Source organism: Tubulanus polymorphus, chromosome 7 (assembly GCF_964204645.1).
Source record: "Tubulanus polymorphus chromosome 7, tnTubPoly1.2, whole genome shotgun sequence".
Taxonomy (NCBI): domain Eukaryota; kingdom Metazoa; phylum Nemertea; class Palaeonemertea; order Tubulaniformes; family Tubulanidae; genus Tubulanus; species Tubulanus polymorphus.
In genome coordinates this window covers 8,353,489-8,377,562 of record NC_134031.1, presented here as the reverse complement: position 1 = coordinate 8,377,562, position 24,074 = coordinate 8,353,489, and the positions used below count along the sequence as shown (strand labels likewise).

The 24,074-nt window shown below is 33.8% G+C and overlaps 1 protein-coding gene across 3 annotated transcripts; it reads right to left on the bottom strand.

The window, feature by feature from the left end:
- Positions 1-1,067: 1,067 nt before the first annotated feature.
- Positions 1,068-23,371, bottom strand: LOC141908639 (nose resistant to fluoxetine protein 6-like). 3 transcript variants are annotated; one of them, XM_074798754.1, is made up of 16 exons: positions 23,223-23,371; positions 21,380-21,659; positions 14,364-14,512; positions 14,183-14,267; positions 13,129-13,228; positions 12,803-13,029; positions 10,364-10,537; positions 10,015-10,111; positions 9,820-9,918; positions 8,637-8,802; positions 8,451-8,530; positions 8,257-8,367; positions 6,915-7,029; positions 6,490-6,661; positions 2,262-2,404; positions 1,068-2,084 (listed from the first exon to the last, which is right to left on the bottom strand). In XM_074798754.1, exons 2-16 carry the CDS (start codon positions 21,630-21,632, stop codon positions 1,899-1,901), a joined length of 2,157 nt encoding a protein of 718 aa, XP_074654855.1. In that variant the 5' UTR covers positions 21,633-21,659; positions 23,223-23,371; the 3' UTR covers positions 1,068-1,898. The 3 variants fall into 3 exon arrangements, with proteins under 3 accessions (XP_074654855.1, XP_074654854.1, XP_074654856.1); XM_074798753.1 differs by lacking the exon at positions 23,223-23,371 and having other exon boundaries at positions 21,380-21,787; XM_074798755.1 differs by lacking the exon at positions 23,223-23,371 and having other exon boundaries at positions 6,646-6,661; positions 21,380-21,787.
- Positions 23,372-24,074: the final 703 nt, after the last annotated feature.

Below are 24,074 nucleotides of genomic sequence, written 5' to 3'. Positions count from 1 at the left end.
TCAAAACCTTGGCAAGCGAGGATGAGTTTATTGCAGAAGGACCGTTATGTTTGATAACCACCCGTCCGCAATTACGTCTGCCACGTTACTTAGAAAAGGAAAAAAGGCCCAAGCATCGCATAACTCAAAACAGGTAACGGTTGTGGTGTGCTGTGCATCGTCTTCGCGGTCACAACATACTATACTTAGCCCTCTTGCCAGGAATAATACTAAACTAGATAAGATATTTTTTGCCTTTGGTATTTTTAATGATTAATCATACTTTAAATATTTACTTGTATTTGATTACCGGAAAGGGAATCAGAAGTGACTTAAGACATTTATTATCTAAATGCAACCATCATGAATTGCCATGATACTGATCGCAATCGTCTCACTATCGACCAGACATTCGACTGCCACGCCCGTTATCTATCTAATTCAATTAATCAATTCTCATCAGCTAAATTAGAGAACAACTCGTGCAATTAATTTTTCTACTTTTGACAATTGAAACTGATGTCGCAGTCATTAATACAAAATTATAAAGAATGCGATAGAGAACATAATATCCTTAAATCTGATACAGAGGATAGTATTAATTTAATATCCACGTCATCATTCAGTTTTCATTACAAACATATTATGTACTATATATCCGTATTGTAATAATATTAAGATCAATATTGTCTTTATCTCTTTTATCCTAACCGTTCACTTAACTCGGTACTGGTCATTTGGACTTTGTTCTACTGACGTCTGGCCATTGTCTAGTGGAGCAATATACATTCACGTCCCTCTATCCCTCGCTCTCTTTCTCTTTGGCTCTGGTTTCGATAATAAATCAAGCTTTAAATTATTTCAATATCGTTTGTGTTTAGTGGCTATTCTGAGCTAGTTCCTGGTATCAAATCACAATCTTATTTTTAACTTGAATGCAGAATGAACGGTCAATAGAGTGCATGGATGATTATTAGGTGCATACCGTACGCAGAACCACGTACCCCTCCCTACCATATGCGTTTTACCGCATATGGTAGAGAGGGCATATTTTACCGCCCCCCCCCCCCCCCCCCCTATCGTGCGTACGTACTAAATGGATGGTCCCTTAACTTTGCAATTTCCAATGCTGTAAGCTTAGTATCAAACTCAACCAAGAACTGTGGGATGTTCTGCGTATTTTGCGTTGTGGGAATCCGTGATATTGATAGACTACGTTGACAACGATACCCGTGACCTCGGAATATGCTGTTGATTAAAAAAAAAGGTGTCCGACTTCGCTCTTCAAGATTTAGTCATTTCAATCGTGAAATCGTATCATACAAAACAAACCATATTCAGTGACGATTTTGGCAGGTTTGATTTTTTAGATTCAAATTTGTCATCAGCTTTGGCCACACATTGTTACCCTCCTGTTTTGAAATACCAAAATTTCTCATTTGTACATGCGTAAATATGATCCGACGAAAGCGGTTCAGAATAAGAAACAAAACAGTGCCCAGTAATTTTGATGAGATCTTTATATTCAATACGTTCAATAGCCGTAGGTGTCATTTTAATTCGAATGCGCTATCAAAGCTGGAAGTACATTTTGTAGAACTTCATCGTGCCCTTGAAAACCTAAAGCAACTATTCGAAACCCGGAATACCTGTCTATTATGCCATTTATGTCAGGCTGACAATATACAATATCTTACATATGCATACGATTAGATTGATTGCTATTTAACGATTAGCTGCTTATGGCAACCTTTAGGTTTTTATTATGTAAAATTGATGTGAGACTGGCCCTTGCTGGTGCGGCGGCTGCGGCGGCTGCTGTTAAATCTCTGTCACCGACAATACTTATATTGATATCGTGCACTAACTATTGAAACTGATTTTGTCAATGCAAATTTTTTTGTGTACTATTGAATTATCTATCTATCTATTTGTAAACTGTGACAACACAAGCTACTTTTACAGGAGGTTTTTCGCGTACAGCAGCAGCTATGACAATCCTTGCATAACACTTTCTCGAGTGCTATCATCGGAGATTCGAACGAGATAGACGCAACTAGAGCTATTGCATACGCCAAACAGAGAAATGCCAAGAAATAGCAAACCTGAAAAAAGAAATTCTGATATATAGTATCTTAAACCTGAACCTTCTTTTGACATTGATTTTTTAGAATACGCACAGGAATAATGATCGATAAAACACCTATATAATTTCATGTGTCTGTCTTTTCCAATTATTGGGTATCCGACTCAAGATTATTAATCAAAATTATTGTACTTACTAACGTTATAGTGTTTCCAAAGATTGCAGGTTTTAGGGACTTGTACACGGCCACTATGACAATTGAATGGATAAGATAAGTGCTGTACGTCAGTCGACTTAATGGCAGAAATATCTTCAAAGACAACAGCCAATCTACCGGACCTAACATAGAATATAATATATTGGTTATAATTTTGATACGGTCATTTAAAATACATACATTCACTTATTAATCAAAAATGTATCATACATGTAGCTAATTATATGAATATAACTACAGTGGAACCTCGTTATAACGATTTCGGATACAACGATTCATCGGATATAAATATATATAACAAATATAGCATTTAGTCCCCAAGCATAAGGAATTTTGATTAATCTAATACTGGATATAACAAACTATCGGTTACAACGAACATATTTTCTGGTCCCGTGAAGTTCCACTGGAGAAAGAAACTTTAAAAGAGGACGTTCGTTCATGAAATTTATGTTTAGCAACCTGCACACATCAATTGAAAAATTAGAATCTTCAAAAGTGTCATATATTATAAATATAAGTGTCATATATAATGTTTACCAAGTGTTTATGGCGGGAGAACTATATATGTTAATAATTGTCACATGATATGTCACATATGTTTAAGTCTTTGTTACCAAACGGTGTATACAGAATAAATCAATTTTCCCTCCGCAGAATTAGTCAACTTCTTTCGTATGTCAAAGTACAGTCAGGATATTTGGTCCCTCGAGCCGGGAAAAAGATCAAGATTTTTTAAATTTCTTTTGAACACCCTCAACCCGCTTAGCGCCACGCAGGGCATTATAAGCGGGTTCGATGTTTCTATTAACCAATGGGGGAGAGACCAGAGAAGAACCTTCGACCAAGAAACTCTGTCGCCACCAGGCTTAAACTATCAAGATGCCATTCAATTACGACAAGAAACTCGGAATTAGGAAGGCCAACCGTGGTCAATTCACAAAAATACGCAAAATGTGAGGATTCTTTGGAGGACTGCTCATTCGTTCAAGGTATGTCGCAATTTGAAACTTTAACCGCGATCTACTTTTTCTTGAAAAGTTAGATGATGAGATGAATTTCGTAATAGATGAATAATAAAACTGTTTCGTGACTAAAGTGGACGAATCAACCATCAATTCGATGTCATGGGTTTTACATCAATACAAGAAATGAATAGTAGGGTCAAGGTTAACCATTTTAGGAGTCAGTTCACATGAGACTCAATGATCATCCGTTGAGGTTAGATGACAAACAGGTACACCAGGGTCCAGGGACACCACCTCACTCGAGAAGTGGTTTGAAGTACAATTTTGCAATTGATTGTGGTAAGAGATGCCTAGGTACCAATACAATATGAAATTACTAAGTTATTCAGCTATTCAATGCCCCCTGGTGACCATATACAAAACAAATGAAGTTCACCATAATCAGGACATGTCTGGATACAACTGTGCAGTTCATTGCAGTTACAAGGTATCCATAGGTGGTCGACGATTGTGTGACAGTTGACTGATCATTGACCCTGCTGAAATGTTTAAGATCCCTTCCGATTGTATACCAATCACAACTTTTAAAGAAAAATGGCAAACATTTAGGAATCTACATGTTTCGGAATTCAGGCAAAAATGAAAAAGTCCCAGGGCACCCAGCTTGTGCCTGATTGAACAAATTTTCCTTATTCTAATGGACCCGGCGGGGGTGCATCAAAAAAAGTGGACGAAAAGTGAACGTAATAAACCGCCCTTGGCCTAAAAAATGAGAATAGACAGCAAGGAAGTAATGACATTAAAACTAAAAAGGCTAAAAAATTTATTAAACAATTTAAACATAGTCGCATGACAGGATGTGATTTGTTGTGAAATGTGTGTCTACTAGATGTTTCTTCTTGGCTGTTCAGGTGCTGACTACTCGTTGTCTGACTTGGTACAAGATTTCGTTTTGTCAACATCAGAGAGTTACCAGGCATGATGTTCTAATTCGTGTATGATATCCTAAAAATGTAAAGAAAATTCCAACACGTATAAGGTGCTCCTGGATAGAAATCATTCAGTTTCTATACAAAGTGAAGACTATTTTGAATGAATTTGCTTATTTTTTGACGCCTTATAAAACGTTACCATTATGAAACCTAAACAATGTTAACCATTCAGCGTCATTTTACAAACGACAACCGTAAATCGATGTGCAAAACGTCACAGGTTTATGTGTACACATACAAGCTATTTGGCAAAATATTATTGATAAAGATGTAGAATGGCTCCCTGTGATTATATAATGACCTCTATTTGAACATCGAAATGTTATATTGCATTGAATATCATGATAAGAGGTATTGTAATAGTAAAGGATGTATGATTATATCAGGAGCGGCAGGCATAAATAGAAATGATAAGTAAATCGGATTATTCGGTTAAATGGCGGATGTATACACGATTTGGAAGTCCGATATAAAAGTCAGACCCTGACATGGGGATTCTAGTGGAATGACGAAGCTATCAACGATCTGAGTAGGGCCGGCGTGAATTTCATCGGCGGCTTCAAGCGGTCTATATAAAAACGTGTAAACAAATAATTTCAATATTCAAATGTTTTAGAAAATATGTTCGATATTAGGGGTATGCAGGTTTCATGAGATTAGCAATCTACAATAGGATAGCTGTCATATACGGCTCCGCGTCCACTGATGGCATGTGTATAAGGTGACAATTCAATTCAATACTTTATTGATCCTTATTACATTGAAATTCCGGGATGAAATTCCCAAATTCAATAAAGTTACAAATTTTAGAATAAGAAAATACAAAATACAAGACACATGGGTAATTCATACAGAATAACATGAATAAGTTATTTAAATGACGATGTCTACTTCAACCCAGACTCAAGTCTAGGATATCGAGTGACAGCCAAACCGGGCCCCGGGACCGGGCCGGCTGGCTACACGATATGCTCGAAGTCATGATGAAGCAGACATCAGAAGAGCTCTTTCTCAATGAAGTTGCAGACCAGCTTAGAGTAAAAGTGAATCGAAGTCGGTCACAAGTTGACAATTTTTTTAAAAATTAGACCAGTCGAAGACTGTATCATCTAGCCAATCGCCAAATCTCATAATTCCCCAAATTTCTTAAAACTTCGATTTCAAATTTGCAATTCCACATTAGCTTATCCCAGAAATTCTACATTTTTTCGCAGGTGTCAAATAATTTATTAAAGTTAATTTTCTTGTTTCCATCTACAATCTTAAAGGCCTAGCTGGCTTTTTAGGAGAAATATGTGATGAATGGGCAAAAAGCCAATTTTTGTTACTCTTTGTTAGAAACCTGTTGAAATATGCCTATTCCAAAAACGTTTTGGTGCTCAAAAAATTTTTGAATTGAATTTGTCATGAATTTGTCATGTTTGTATTGCGCATGTGGTTATAATTGTTTACGTCTCGGCATATTGGAGACGCCCACCTGCACCTGTCATTCAAATGGCTTTTAATATAAATTTGTCCGACTAAAATACCAACTCGGATATCTTGACACAATGTCCGATGCTGAATCCCTTTTCTTAAAGTTTTATTGGTGTATATCAGATAACTATTAGTTATGATATTTACTTCATGACTTTTAAAGTGGAAAGATGGCTTCTGATTAATGGCGGCTACGTCACGTAGACTATGTTAAAGCGTGTGAATGTGCGTTGAACATAACATAGCGATAATTTTCAATGTGTTGAACGCCTTTTTCAATGTGTTGAGGGCCTTCAAGAGGAATCAGTAAAGCCACCATATGTTGACACTCACCTTAAACTTTGTACGGATACTCTAAAGTTACTTCCACGACACAACGATCATTTGCTTGAACTGTAGGCCTACACAATCACTATAACCTACGCCATTGGAAACACGTGATGTGTGATGTCACGAGAACGGCGTGGATAGCATTTTTTCTAGAGGGCACAGCAAAAACTACGCTATTTTAACCAGATTCAATCCCAACTTGAAGACACCCTTTCTACAGTATAATTCGAGGAAAATTCCAACTAACTGACTTGAAAACGACTGAAAACGCCTCACGACCAAATCGGAAGTGACTTCATCAATCGGCAAACCGATCACATAAGGACGTTCGTCTAACGAACGTCCTAATAATCACTGTTCTCTGCCGCTGAGTAGCCTTCTATCTAATTGTATTACATTGATCTTTTGAGTACAATGTACGCAGAAGCTAAGGCAAAATACCTCCAAATCCCACATGACACGCAAAGACGACCCAAGCAAGTCCTAGACACCAAGCCGTCGCTGCGAGCGACAAATATACTGAGTTTTCGAGCTGCGTCGAAGGGGTGAACAAACTAAAAGCTGGTATCAACATAAGCAGAGCAGCAAACAACCAACCGATTGAAACCAGGAACTGAAAAGAATTAACGACGTTCTCGTTACATACCTATTTACGTCGCTTCGATGTAGTGCATCAAAGGGAAGGAAGCAGCTTTTGATAACAGGTCAGAAATATAAACTGTTCCTTTTTCTTTTAGATTTTTGTTTGCATAAAGGTCAATTTAAGAATGATATTTCCTAGAGAGTTGCATGGTGTCAGTGAAAAATTTCCCAAAGAAATATTCTTTTTTTCGATTATATTTTTAGGCTAGGTTGCTTGAACGTACCCAGTGAATATTCCACTTTATGTCTCTAGTCCTATACAGTAAGTAACCGACCATTATACCGATCATGAATGGAGAAAGGTGGCTCCATGGTTTGGTGTATATCAAATGTAAATAACTGAAAAATAAAACAAACGAAAATTTCTGTAAGTTTCAGTTTTTCTATTTTAGAGAAGGTTAACAGGTTTACGTTTTGCACGTTACATCACAACAGATTCGGTCTCGCGAACATCGAGATATTTCGTATGATACCGCTACTGGGTGGCCACTTCTATCTGATTTAGTTTTTCTCAGACTTTTCAATGACTTTTCCCTGAACATTTACCAAAATCCCATGACCAAAGTAACTTCATATTTTCGAATTTTTAGACCGCGATGAAAAAGGCATGCATTGTTGAACAATACAAAATCACCTTTATTCTATTTTAAACATCTTTACATCAAAGAACCTGACGCATATTATCAAATGTTTAGCCTATGTATATGTTATATACCAACAGCTTTGTACCCTGGTGCATGTGGCCCCTGATGGACTGAATGGGCAAACGTTTCACCGGGCTTTGTTATAATGTCCTGTGCATAAAAACACTTTTCCCTGACTTTTCCATGATTTTGACATTTTCATAAAATTCCCTGACTATTCCATGACTTTTAGGTGAAAATCAAATTCCCTCATTATCCCTGATTTCCCTGAATTCCATATGAGTGGCCACCCTTTGGCCTATATCATGAGTGAAATGGCATTATTTGACACATTGGAAACATACAGGTTGTGTTTAATGAAAATCTCTGATTTGATATGATTAAAAAAAGTTATGTCGCTTAAGCAATTTGTTCTAGAATGAAACCATTGGATGTTTGATTCATACTATAAAACTTTCATGGAAAATCACTGATGCATAAAGGCCAAAGAACCAGTCATCCAAGAAGTATAAAATTTTTCGTTTTACCATTTTGAATTATGAATACGACAAGCCCTATCTAACACAAAAACCATCCAATGGCTGCATTCTATAAAATATTCATCAAATTACATAATTCAGTTTATCAACTATAACTTATTAAATCAGGGTTGCTTTCTACAGGACACCCGCGAGGCAACTGAGAGACAGCCATAGACTGGTTGCCTGTCCGTTCAATATTCTTATTGGAGATGGAGAGCAGTAACCAGTCTAAGACAAAGTGGACAAAGATCCTCGATCAGTTATCGGGCATTTATATTACTATTCCTTTAGAACAAAGGCAGGGAGGTTTGACTAGTTTGCCATCTATTAGACACGCGACGTGACATCGTCTATTCCTGGTCTAAATTCAGTGAATTATGGTGGCTGAATGAATGAATTACCTAAAATCTGAGAAAGACGGCGAGGATCTAAGCTGTGTAGATTGTATTCCTACGGATACGAAATTGACCAAACAAAACATCAACGCAACAGCGATCCCAGCTCCATAGCGCCTGGTAAAAAATAAGAGAGAATAGACGCGCTATTACTAAAGTCCCTTTACGTGTGTTTATTATACATTATATTGATGCCTTACCAGAAAAAAGCCAAAAGACATAACGGTGAAATCAGGTGTAATTGCATGTCGACGGCTAGAAACCATGTCCATCCCATACACTGGCAAACGAAAAAGAAAGTTGTGAACCGACAATGCATGTACGTAGTAGTCATTTCTCACGAAGATGCATATACGCTATGAGCAATGGTTTTTCTAATTACTTACACCACTGTTGATAAGGTTATTGATGTAAGCAAGGTGGAGCAAAAATGAGGAATATGGGCACTGCGCGCCCTCAAGGCTAGAGTAATCGGGGTACAGTGGCCCATCACCGAAATGGTTGTCGAATGTGACATATATCATCCATACGGCTGTATATAATGGCGTCAACCTGAAAGTAATTATTAGTATCGTAAAAGTCTTCTTTAATCTAGGGATGCAATATGTGTTGTAATACGGCGTATTAATCATGCTAATGAAAGTCACAATAAAAAATGAAGACGGTATCTCTTGGTTACGATTTTAAACTAGGTGTTCAATGCGATAGTTGGAGCACGAATTGCCACAGATGATAGAACAAAATAATGAGCGTGGATAGTAAACTCCAGAGGCCAGTTTTATAGGCTGGTACTTTCTTTAACCGTTCTTTACCTCAATTCAATTTCAATTGAGATAGCCGCGGGTTAAAGTTAATACCAGTCTGTAAAACCGGCCCCCTTTCTATTTCGCCCTTTATTCCCATTTTGCCGCTTTCCCATTTCTCCTTTCCCAATTTGGCTCTTCCGTACTGATGACACTAAGATGGTTGCCGTTTGTATCATGCACGCCAGTTCTGATGCACCATGGGGATGGGAGATACAAACATGAGGAGAGATCAAAATAACTGGTTGAAGCGTTTTCAAAATTTCCCTAGAAAATGTATGATTGCTGATTTTGGCGTACAACAATGGCTGCCAGTGGGCCATCCTGATTCTTTCCGGGCATTCTTTCTTTAAGATGTATCTACGGTAGATACATGTATAAACTAAAGATCAAGATAATCTATTGAAGCGTCTTCAAACCTTCCCAAAATAACTGGAAGAACGCACGAACGAACGAAAAGTGAAGCAAGCTCTGTTACAAAGTCCCAAGTGGGTTAGTAGGGCCGAAAAAGATGGCAGGGGTGAAATGGAAAAGAAACGAGATGGGAAGGGGGTCAGAATGGGAAAGGGGCGAAATGGGAAAGGATCAATTGGGAAGGGGTGAGATGGGAAGGGGCAAAATGGGAATAGATTGGAGGAGAAATGGGAAGACACCCAGGTATATATGCCATGCGCCAACCGCATCGTCACGCGACGAGAAAGCTCGTTAGATAGTTGACAGGTAACGGTAAAAAGGTACGATGCACCATGACGAATATTTTGCTCACCTCCAGAACCTGTGAAAGTAAAACATAAACCAATTGATGTTTTTAGGTCCTCCACTGTCTACCATCTTCTTCATTGATATGTATGTTAAAACTAAGCCACTGAAAAGAATTAATATATGACGTCCGATATTTTAGTTCTCTTCGGCAAACTAAAAACATTTTCCAAATTTTGTAAATCCGTGTTTATATCCCAACCTCAGAAAGAAAAATGTGTCGACCGAAAAAAAGGCTGCATAGACAATCAGAAACGACTTGCTTTTCAGCAATGATGTACCGAATTCAACGAAATTTTCTGAAAAGAATTTGAAAGACATACAGAATAAATTCACTTTTGTTCTTCTTTTCATCCACTTTTTTTCTTCTGAAAATAAAACTCTATTTTCCAGAAGTCAAGATGAAACCGTCTGATATGTCAAGCATATTGCAGAGAGAATGCCGTGCGATAACCATGAGTTTTGTATTAAGCAATACAATTATAAAGAGAACGTCAAAAGCTATTTCATCTTCTGAAAACGTGAATATTGGTCTGCATCTAACAACTTACCAGACGGGACAAAAAGGAAGTAACTATAAAACGTGTGACCAAGTATTATCCAGAACATGGTGATAAATCTAATTCCGTGAAGGCAGTTGATCGTTTCGCTGCTCGATTCAAGTGACACTAATTTAAGTAGGTTGCTGTAAGCTGAGAAAGCAAGAATAACATCCTTGCCAACGACTGCGAATGAAATGAAATAAGAAACACATTTGAAAATAAAACTGGTGGATCGATAATACATTCTCGAGAAATCAAACTGAGGGCCCGGTACTATGCATAGCTGTAGATTGATATTTGATATTTGACTGAGCGAGTTAAACAACTGAAATACATACAAATCAAATCTATTTCATAATTCACGCACAGGTAAATATTTCACGCACAGGTAATTTTTTTTTATTCAGCTACAATGCGCAAAAACGAAATAATCCGTTTTTGCGCGCTGAAAGTTTGCGTGCACGGTATTTCTATCTAACACATTCGTACCAAATGCTGCAGATTCCAATTCAATTTTCTGCTAGATGTCTCTCAGAAAATGAATCTCTGAGAAATGAAGATGAATCTCTATATGTATTGTAGAAAACTAGCAGAAAATTACGCCGATATTTTTCTAAAAGGTTTTGTGACACCGTAAAAACCGTTATTATATGTTAATATGCATTAATAACTACCACGCGTTATTAATATGGTTGTGTGTGGGCTGATGTGCCTACGTCATCAATATATAATGGGGCTAGACTGGTTGCCGGTCAATCAAATTCAACTATCGGTATTTTCAAGCTCAATATACCCCATTGTATTGTGATCAATCGAAGACAATAACAAGCGATATATGCATAAATTATTTGTATTTATCAAGGGGTCGTAAATTTTAGTTAGTTTTCCTTTTAATACTATGGTGGCTGATTCGGGCCATGTAAAATTTTTTTTTTTCGTCCACGAAAACGCGCAAAAACAAATATGACCGCGCAAAAACAAATATTACCGCGCAAAAACAAACTTTTAACGCGCAAAAACGAAATAATCCGTTTTTGCGCGCTAAATCTTTGTTTTTGCGCGCGCGCAAAAACGAATATTTGTTTTTGCGCCCGCGCAAAAACGAAAGTTTGTTTTTGCGCGCGCGCAAAAACAAATATTACCGCGCAAAATCAAACTTTTAACGCGCAAAAACGAAATAATCCGTTTTTGCGCGCAAAATCTTTGTTTTTGCGCACGCGCAAAAACAAATATTCGTTTTTGCGCGCGCGCAAAAACAAAGATTTAGCGCGCAAAAACGGATTATTTCGTTTTTGCGCGTTAAAAGTTTGTTTTTGCGCGGTAATATTTGTTTTTGCGCGCGCGCAAAAACAAACTTTCGTTTTTGCGCGCGCGCAAAAACAAAGATTTAGCGCGCAAAAACGGATTATTTCGTTTTTGCGCGTTAAAAGTTTGTTTTTGCGCGGTAATATTTGTTTTTGCGCGCGCGCAAAAACAAAGATTTAGCGCGCAAAAACGGATTATTTCGTTTTTGCGCGTTAAAAGTTTGTTTTTGCGCGGTAATATTTGTTTTTGCGCGCGCGCAAAAACAAATATTCGTTTTTGCGCGCGCGCAAAAACAAAGATTTAGCGCGCAAAAACGGATTATTTCGTTTTTGCGCGTTAAAAGTTTGTTTTTGCGCGGTAATATTTGTTTTTGCGCGGTCATATTTGTTTTTGCGCGTTTTCGTGGAGGACGAAAAAAAAAATTTTACATGGCCCGAATCAGCCACCATATAATACGACTACATAGATTATTTCTTTCGTTACTGTTTAATCTAATAGATGGCGACAGCATGACATCATAGTAGCGCGCGTAAATCATTTGAATATATATTTTTTCGAGCTACTTGACGACCGCGCAAAAACAAATCTTTTGTGCGCAAATACAAATCTTACCGCGCAAAAACAAACTTTAAGCGCGCAAAAACGGTTATTTCGTTTTTGCGAATCTGTCCGGAATGTTTAAGAGCCCTCCTCGAAGTATAACTATCAAAACTATCGAGGAAAATGGCAAACCAACCGGAACTTACAGGTCTTCGAATTCAGGGCAAAAATGACCTTTTGGACACAAAAAGGTCACACGACGGCCATCTTATTTGTGTCATGCTAATGCAACTAGGGAGGCGACAAACATAAGATAATTGATCAAAGCGTTTTCAAAATCCCCCAAGAATGCTTCAAAATGTGTACAAAGTGCTGATTTTGGGGAACATCAATGGCTGACAGGCGGCCTTGATTCCGATCGTATCAGTTTTCGGGCAATTGATGTATCTACGTAGGGTAGAAACATGTATAAACCAAAGATCAAGACAATCCATTGAAGCGTCTTCAAAACTTCCCAAAATAACAGAACGACGGACGACGAACGAAAAGTGAACGCAATAGCCCGCTTGGACTAAAGCCCCAAATGGGCAAAAAATAACTTACTCGTAGATTTTGGGTTTGTTTTGTTGGTTTTCACTGCGTTCGCGCTGTTCTCATTGGAAACATTTTCAATTCTCGTTTCGTCGACGACGTTTCCCGTCTCTAGCGTATCCAATTTCATCTCCACCCCATCCGATGGATCATCCGTGATTTCTCGACGACGTTTTCTCAATATCAAATCATAAACAGTCGCAGCAGCGATAAAAATACCCACAGAACCGAAAATAAAACTAAAGGGGGTAGTAAATGATTATAGTAAATAACTATATGTTATTCGGTCGTATTACAAAGTAAATATTTAGGTCTCGGAAATTATGATAACGTCTTACATGACAATCCAATGACCTGCAGAGAATTTTGGTTTCTGTTTACTTTTACAAGTGGTGTGGGCTGGCGTAGCCGTAGTGTTCACTCCGAAGTTACCAACAACTGTAAGATAAATCGATTCTAACGTATGATATTTTATATTGATTGCATGTAAAGAAAGAAACATTGAAAAATAACATTCCCATCAAGGTTTCTTCAAGGGCAAATCAAACTGAAATCGATAAGCCAAGAGGCATTATTGTGAGACGATTAAGCGTTATGTCGTTATGGTTAATTGACGCCATTATGGTCAATTGTCACCAGCCGTTGTCGATTTGGTTCGGAATTTTAAATACCGTACAGAGGATGCGCGATTTACGATGTCAAAATGACTGATGTCGATTGTAACGGCAACCAGGTTTGCAATAAAAATAATAGCCGCGATCACACGAGCTTTTTTGGCCCGGGCTAGATATTGCCCGAACGTCCGACCAAATTTTAGCACCAGACAAATGATCGCGTTTGAACTGCAACTGGTCCCGGAAATGAACCACTTCGCTTTGTTTGAGCATTGTTTAGTATCGAGGGAATGGTTTGCGCGTGAACGCGCTCTCTAATTAGGCACGGGCAAAGTTTTTGGCTCGAGCCTGATTGATCCGTGCCAATTTGGCCCGGGCCAAATCGTCTCCTGTGATCGCGGCTAATCAGTAGGCATTCAAGGACCTTCCGCAATTGGCGGTTAGTGATTAGCGACCTCATACTGCAATCGTGGCAAACGAAATGCCCAATTTTACGTCAAAACTTCTAAAAAAACACCTCAATTTATGCCAATCTGTAGTTGATCTCATTCCAGCGCCAGGTGTCACCAGTCGTGATTCGAGGGCAAATTTGGACTGGAATGCAAAATCAGGACATGTTCTCCAACATCGAATGGATTTTTATCAGGTCAGACAGACTTTAAATAGACTGACTGTCAATTATCGCACTAATGGCATAGAGCAATGTATAGGAATGCATCTTATTTTTGCAGAATATTCCGTAACACAATAGATTATTTTATTATTTCTTTTTACTGACTAGTATTGACGAGGTTTTGTGTATCGTAGACGCTGCATCTTCTAGGAAGACAAGTTCCGTAATACGAATATAAGAGGGGAACGTCCTGTAAAATATAGAATTTGCCTTTCGTAAAAACCATGTTGTCAGAAAAATTCTTATTGCAAATAAAGCATTTTGCTAGATCGGTAGCCTTACTTACAACTTTCGTCGTAGCAAGACGGAATTTCGAGTAGCAGTACTGCGCATCAAAACTGACATCTGTTTCGTTGATGACAACACTGCGGCATTGGTCGTACTTTCCAAATGTTATAAGATTATCGCTGTTAGGTTTACCGGATGCATCAAACACTAGAACAAAATGTTGATAAAGAAGGAATTAACGAATTGAATATACATGTATCCATCATCATTGAACAAAAAATGAATGACAGTAAAAATAAACAATAAACAATAACAAAACAATATAAACTTTATTAAAAGGATTAAAGATACTACAAATGTCAAATCAGTAGATTATAAATTCAAAAAGTTAACGGAATTACCATTGCATAAGAAATATTCAATTACAAATATTGAAACAATTACTAAAAGATATGGTAATAAATTAGTTATTCACTTAGAATATGAAGGATTAAAAGGAAATAAATACAAATTCAGAACGCATTTACCAGATAGATTTCATAGATTATCTAGTGAAGATCTAGAAGAAGCGTGTTCTGGTGATTTCTATTTCATATACAAAGGTAAGAACGAAAAAGGGCACCATGATATTGATTTCGAATAATATAAAATCAATTTTGATAAAAATTTGATATTAAAATGGAAGAAAATAAGAAGTACTACTGTCCAACATGTAAAATCAATATAGATAAATCTCAAAAAGCAAGACATAATAAAACTAAATCTCACTTAGAGAATAAATTGAAATTAGAATATAAAGATGATATATTAGAAACTAAATTAGATGAATTAAAGAATGAAAAACAAATATATAAATGTGATACATGTAATCAATCATTCAGTAACAAAAGATATTATGAACAACATTTAAAATCTAAAAGTCATATTAGAAATATTAATAATGATATTTTAGGTGAAGATTATTTTGATAAAGATATCAATAAGAAACAAGGCATGATTTAAAGAATAAAAAATAAATTAAACGTTAAAAGACCATACATGGAAGATGTTAGAAATTATATTGATTCATTAGATGATAAAAAAGATATTGAAATTACTGAAGCATTTAAAAGTGATATTGGACCAGCTGCTATTGAATTTATATTTTATAAGGGCAAATTATTAGAAGAAAATAAAAAACATTCAGGAAATATGAAAGATATAATAAAAATAATTACAGACATAGAATATCCTAAAATTAGTATATCTAATAAAGTAAAATTTATAAAATCTGAAGATAAACCAATATATAATATAAATTCTCATTCACAACTTATTATTTCAAAACAACATATAGATGATAAATTAAATAAATGTTATAATGAAGTAACAAATGAAATAGAATAGAAATATTTTGAAGGATCTGGTTTAATATTTGATGAAATAATATTTATGACTTTACATGTGTATAACACAAAATATAATAAGTTAACTAAATCGAAACCAATAGATGAAAATAATTTATCATATTATAAAGAACCAGATATTGGAGCATCGAGTTATATCAAATTACCATTTAAAACTAATGCTGTTATCAATGTTCAAAATTTTGATGATAAATGTTTTCTATGGACAATTATAAGTTGTTTACGTCCTGCAACTGATAATATTTGTAGAGTATCAAATTATAAACAATTTGAAAATAATTATAAGATAGACAGTTATCCTGTTAGAATTAAACAAATACCAAAAATTTAAATGATTTAAATGATAAAATATATCTATGTAGATAATGTATTACTAAATTCAGTAATGAAAGTGCATTATTAAATCATAAACAATTATGTGATAATCATGATTATCCAGAACTAATTAAAAGTGAATATTATTATTATAGAAATGAAAATGTTATCAATCATTTTTTTTGACTTATTTATTGAATATGAAATGATGTTTAGTAAACTATTAGATACAAATGTAGAAATTATAATGACAGAACAAGATAAAGAAGAATTTGATTTTGCAGATATATGTTATTATTGTAATCAAGTATTCTATTCATCTGATAAAAAAGTAAGAGATCATGATCATTTGAATAGTAAATGTAGAGGTGCAGCGCATGAGAATTGTAACTTACAAGCTAAGAAAATCAATTTTCTTCCAGTTATATTTCATAATTCATCAGGGTAACATCTGAGAATTATATATCTTTCCAATTTGGATGTCTAAGATTTATAGATTCATATAGATTTTTAATTAGTTCATTAGATAATTTATAAAAAAATCACTAGTTGATGATGAATTAAAAATATTAAAACAACATTATCCAAATAATGATGATTTTCAATTAATGAGATGTAAAGGAGCAATTCCACATTCATTTTATAAAAATCATAATGATTTTAATATAACTGAATTGTTAAAAGAACAATTCTATGATGAATTAAAAAATGAATAAGCTAAAGATGTGAAGTTTATGATAGATCATTGAATATTTGGAATCATTTCAAAATAAAAAATCATGGACAATTAGTAGTAGATTTATATTACAATCAGATGTATTATTATTAACTGATATATTTGAAAGGTTTAGAGATGTAAATCTAAAATATTTTAATATTGATCCATGTCATTGCTATTCTAGTCCAGGATTAACTTGGGATTGTGGTTTGAAATCTACAGATATAAAGATGGAGATCAATTATTATTATGTAGAAAAATCTATAAGAGGAGGTGTTTCAGGTGTATTAGGTGATAGAAATTTCAATGTAAATGATAATCCTGGTTATAATTTATTATATATAGATGCAAATAATCTATATGGTTGGGCAATGATGGAGCCTCAGCCTTATGGAGTATTTGAAATAACTGACGTTTTACAGTATGAAAATAATGATAAATTTGATTGGAAGAAAAGAATTCTAGATATTGCAGATGATTCAGATACTGGATACTTCTTTGTTGTAGACTTGGAATATCCTGAACATACTACATTTAAATCTAAAAATCTAGCATACTGTCCCGAACATAAAACTGTAACACATGAAGAATTATCAAACTATCAAAAAAAAATAAAACCTGAAAATCATATTCATACAGAAAAGTTAATGGTTACTCAGGAAGATAACAATAACAATAACAATAACAATAACAATAACAATAACAATAACAATAACAATAACAATAACAATAACAATAACAATAACAATAACAATAACAATAACAATAACAATAACAATAACAATAACATTTATTTCATACCGCTCACCACTGCGTCTTAGAGCGGTTTACATAAAATATACATATTATCATATTACATTTCAATAAAATGTTGTTTAAAAAGGTAGGTTTTCACACCAGATTTAAATTCATCAATATCTGTGCAACTGCGTAAATAAGGGGGCAGATTGTTCCATAAAATTGGAGCAGCCGAAGCAAAAGCTTTTTCACCGTAAAAATATTGTATTAATAGGTACATGAGACAGAATAACTTGATTCGTAGATCTAAGACATCGACTAGGTCTATGAAGTATGGTCCAACCATTATTATTATCAATTTTATAATTATGATAAGCGCCAAGTCTAAGCATATAATCAATTCTTTCTTTTCAAACTGTTCACCAACACCATGTAATTTACCATGCGCTCTAAAATCTGAATTATCTATATTTATTTATATTAAATTCATTACATATTTGATAAAACTTAGATAGATTAATTTCATTATCCAATTCTTTAAAATATTTAGATCCAGGTAAAGGACATTCAAATTCATTTAATATAATTCTAATTTGAAAATATGTGTGAAATATATATTGTGTGAATTAATTTTAAATCAGAATAATTCAAATTTTTATCTAAGTTATTAAGATAATTGTTCCAACTTATACCACATCCTGTTGTTGCACAAAATAAACAGCAAAATTTAATTGATTCTGCCAATATTTCATATTAGATTTTATTGTATATATATTATATTCATCGCGAGTAAAAGTAACTTCATATGTATTAAATATATTTTCCATTCTAGAAATAAAAACTTTGTTTCAGTAATATAAATTTCTAAATTGATTAATGAATTTAAAACTAAATTTTTATATGAAATATTTTTAATAAAATCTATTGCAGGAATATTGTATCTAATTGATTTTTTATATCGGAAAGCTTTTGGAAACCCCATTTATATAATAAAAAACTTAATAAGTTTATTGATTCTTTTAATGATGTATCCTGCTCTCCAATTGTTTTATTCCCATTTAAACTAATTATATAATCTAATGTATTTTTTGATTTATTAATTTCTTTTATATTAGATTTCATTTTTCTTTACTACTTTTTACATTCAATTTAGAGCTTACGCCAGTCAATACACTAGAACTTAAACCTAGCACACCAATTGATATAGCTAAAGGTGTTAATGGCGAGAATATTGCTTGAAATTTTATTACATAACTAATTGTAACTGAACCACTTATAATAAAATAATATATAATTTTAGATTCTAAATATTTTTTTATCATTAAGTCACTTTCAAATTCTAATATTTGTTTTTCCAAATATGATTTTAATTTAGTTTTATTTATATCATGAGGAATGATATCAATATTATCAACTTTATCATCCATTTATTTAAAAATAATATATGATTAATTTCTAAAGTTATATGCTACAAATATAACAATAACAGTTCCACCTTAAATCCAAATTATTTTATATTTCTTCAGTTCATTACTTGGTGCATAATAATCTGATATTGTAGGTTTATATAGATGTAATTTTTCTTTATTTGTTGCTGCGTTATTTAAACACAAAGCATCATCGACTGATTGAAAATCTGTATGTAAAATTTTCTGATTATATAATTCTTGATTAATATAATCCATATAATTTTGTCTTTTTTCTCTATATTCTTTTGCTGCTTTATTATATTTTTCTAACGCTAAGTTATGTCTTTTTTGTTCTGATAATGATCCATTTTTATCAATATGCTTAAATGAATATCCACCAACAGTAAAAGCTAAAGCGTTAACAATTGCAGATCCTATAATAGTTATAATTGCAGATGCCATTTATTTAACAAAAATTATGCATTTATAGGACGAATATATTTTTGTTTTTCCAAATAATCAATAGTTGAATTAGATAAAGTAACTGCTAACGTTAATTTTAAAATATCATTTATATCAAATCTATCAACATTAATACTTCCCATTTTAAATATCATTGTATAACCAACCGTTCCCACTGATAGTAATACTCCATTATGTAAACCAGTTATTATCCACCTATTATCACTCATTTATTTATCAAAAAATCACCTTCTTCAAAATATTTAGTTATCTTATTTATAATTATTTCAACATTTATTTCATAGCTACTTTTATGATTATCATATATTTTAGATTATATATTTCTAATATCATCAATAATTCCATCTTCATTTAATTCATAATATTCTAAAGATATTTTAAATCAATTACTTTTTCTATATTATAATTTTCTTTATTAATCATTGATGCATTATTAAATGATTTACTTTTAATATCAGTGATTACATCATTTAGTTTAACTCTCCTTTCTTTACCATGTTTAAAATCAAACCCAAAACATATACTCGGTCCTACTGTTATATTCATATTTATTATTATAAAAAAATTATTGATTATTCTCTTCATCTTACAACTAATTCATATATCACAGGAAAGTTATTCAAATCAATTAAGTATCCATTGTGATTTCTAATTTCTAACTTAAAATTATCAAATTGAGGAATGCATGGTTTGAAATCACACTCAGCTTAATTATAATCTATCTGCGTTCCAAATTGTTTAACGGTAAAATAATAATGGTAAAATATTTAATATACTAGAATTACAAGTTGTATCTTTAGTTGCCTCGAATGTTTTCGTTGGGTCAATTAAATTGCAATAAATGTAAAAGTGTGTAAAAGGCATTATATTTGATCTACCTTCTACGTTTCCTGTAACAATATCTGGTTTAATTCCTAAGAATTTAGCTATTGGTTTTTTATAATAAAAGAATGTTCATTTTCATCATCTAACTTTATTTTCATTCACTATCACTGCTATCACTTTTCATAAATCTAATTAAAAATTTATCATCACTTCTAATTTTCAACCGTGCTCTTCTATTAATTTCTTGCTCTAATGTTTCTAAATTATAAATTATAAATTTCTAGATTATAATCCTGGTCTTAGATATAAAGTAACCAATTGGTTTTTATTTTTAATGAAAATTAAAAAAGCATTATCTTCAATAGTTTTATTTGAAATATTATAAAAAGAATTACATAAACTAATATTTACTAATTTTAAATCAACACAATTTTTAAATTCTCTATCTAATTGTATATGTAAATTATGTGATTTTTGATTATGCAGTTTTCTAGAATCAACGTATAATCTATATTTTAATCCTTCATATTCTAAGTGAATGACTAATCTATTACCATATCTATTAGTAATTGTTTCAATATTTGTAATTAAATATTTGTGATGTTATTTTTTTATGTAATGCTAATTTTGTTATTTTGAATTTATAATCTACTGATTTGACATTTGTAGTATCTTTAATCTCTTTAATAAAGTTTAAATTGTTTTGTGATTGTTTACTCTCCATTTTAATATATAATTTTTTATTAAGATTAAAATTATTATATTTGAATTACTACTGTATTATATAAATATGCATATATAAATATAAGAGTAATAGGGAATAAGTTGTTTCATATCAGAGGTAGAGTGAGTAAAAAATAAAAGATAAATTAGAGCATGCGAGAATTTATTTTTTATTTTTTTATGAGCTCGACCTCTCTACCTCTGGTCTGAAACAACTTATTCACTATTAATAATGACATCATGTCGTAGTGTCGCCGGCTTAAAGCATTTATTTGTTGCATATTTGTTTATTATATATATATTGTTTATAGCTTTATAGCTATTTATAGCTTTATCTCAGCGATAAGATTTTCGAATATATCGAAAGTACAGCTATCTAAGTCTTAGATCGGCATAAAAACGCAGCCCTGTTAAAACCTAAGACCTCGTGATTACGATACAATCTACTGATACATACTCGACAAACTCCATGGTTTTCGATGTAACCAGGCTCCCAGCATTGTTTCTATATCCGTCAAGCAGGTCGCTGACGAGTTGAACTTCGTCGTACCATTTCTGAGCTCGTCTACGGCTCGTCTCAAAGCTGCAGGTAACCCCGGTTCTTCGGACCCGCGTTCCAATAGATGTGGGATTGTGTCATCATCCGTTGATGCCCCAATGATCAGGCAGATGAACAAGAGAAATGACGAATGACTCTCATAAAATGACATCTATATTAGTTTATCTAAGTCTTAGTCCTTTGCAAAACATAAATAAGCTTCGATAAACGGAAGCTATTATACGCTCATTCAGAGACGCACTCAACATTCAATAAAAGACTAGGTCGACAATGTACACGTGAATAGTAAAAAAACATGATAACAACCAGGTGATCTCAATCTATCAATAGTCGTCTAAGAAACACGACTTATTCATTTTCAAGTCTGTATGGAATCTCCATATATTTTACAACTAAAACGATTTCATATTAACCGGTGCGCATGCGTAAAAAATGATAAACATTATATAGAGTAAACGTTTCATTAATACTATCTTGGGTTGCTGAAATATTTAGTAGGAAAGTTACAGGATATGATCTGATCTTTACTGTAATGTATTACCGGTACGTTTGGTTTTCGTCACATCAATAGGAAAGAAAGAAAAGATACATCTTCTAAAATTAAGGAATCGTGTCCGCAAGGGTAAACGGATAACACTCAGTGGTTGGATTGCAGCCGCGGTGTCAAACAAGGAGCCCAGGTATCTGGGTATTTCTGACCCATATTTGCTACTTATTTCAAACGAAATCTGTTAGATTCGAATGGATAGAGTGACACGCACTCCAGAATAGGTCTATATAGTTCCATCGTGGAGGGTTTTCTTAAATGAGGTGAGTGGTTCGGTTTCCCGCAAATTGCCGTCAAAAACCTGATAGTCGACCAGTTTCCACGTCGACAATCGGCAATCAGAAACCAAATGGTCGTCCCCACAATCACAGCATCTACCGGTATTTCACCCTCACAATCACAGCATCTATATCATCCTCACAATCACAGCATCTATATCACCCTCACAATTAGAGCGTCTATATTACCCTCACAATTGCAGCATCTATTTCACCCTCAGGTATCAGAGCATCTATTTCACCCTCACAATCACAACATCTATTTCACCCTCATAATCACAGCGTCTATATCACCCTCACAATTGCAGCATCTATTTCACCCTCAGGTATCACAGCATCTATTTCACCCTCACAATCACAGCATCTATTTCACCCTCATAATCACAGCGTCTAATCATCCTATTGCCGATTGTCGAATCTGAAATGGTCGACTCAGGTTTCTGATTGCCGATTGTCGACCCGAGAAATCGTCGACTATCAGGTTTCTGATTGCCGAATGCCGATTGTCGACTTCGGTTAAGATTCCGGTTAAGTAGTTCCAGGATGAATACATACATACATACATACATACATACATACATACATACATACATACATACATACATACATACATACATACATACATACATACATACATACATACATACATACATACATACATACATACATACATACATACATACATACATACATACATACATACATACATACATACATACATACATACATACATACATACATACATACATACATACATACATACATACATACATACATACATACATACATACATACATACATACATACATACATACATACATACATACATACATACATACATACATACATACATACATACATACATACATACATACATACATACATACATAACGTACGTACAAACGTACTACGGTACCAGTAACTTTCGAGCAATCATTTGACTTGAAGAAGCCTAATCATTTGACGATACACAGATAAATTTGATAAAATCTTCACAACAGCGCGGACATTTGTATCAACTACGCATGCGTAAAATAGGGCGTATTCGATTATCAATATTGTCATTTTTTTACAAGGTAGTTTCCGCCATCTTGTTTGCAGTGCGCATGCTATCTACTCTGTTAGTAAACACAATCCACGTGTCGCACATGTTCGTACACTCACTTCATCAATCGCGGTCGTCGTGAACCTACAAACACAACCGAGTCTACCCGGGCACAATTTCTACGATTTTACATCTACAGATTTGATTTTATATTATAACAATCAATATCTGACACCGTGCTAATTGCACATACATATCGTATTTATTCGTGTATCATGAATGGGGACACGCAGGATCTTTATTGGATCTTAAATGAACATTAAACGTAAAATCCCACTTCATGAAAAACTGAAGAAAAAATTTCATTGATCACCATCAGCTCCATTATAATGTGCTTGTAATGCGAAATTTATATCTTGTACATCGATAAGAAATCAAATAAGTGATTAAAAATAATTATGAAAACTTAAGTTGTTTTCGATTATGTCAAAGAGATTATTCATTTGAAAATGTAGTTGGCAGTGTTTTGGCTGAACTTGGGCAGTTCCCCAAAAATTTACTTCTGATGTCAATTTCATCTGACTCATCAACAAGATCTCTGTTTTGTCAGCTTTGACCATTTCGATCAGTTTTACCAAAACGCTAGGTTGACCTTTGATAGCTGTGTTTGATGAGGAGGCTTTCCTTTGATTTTCTATCTTGAAATAGAGATTGACCCTATTT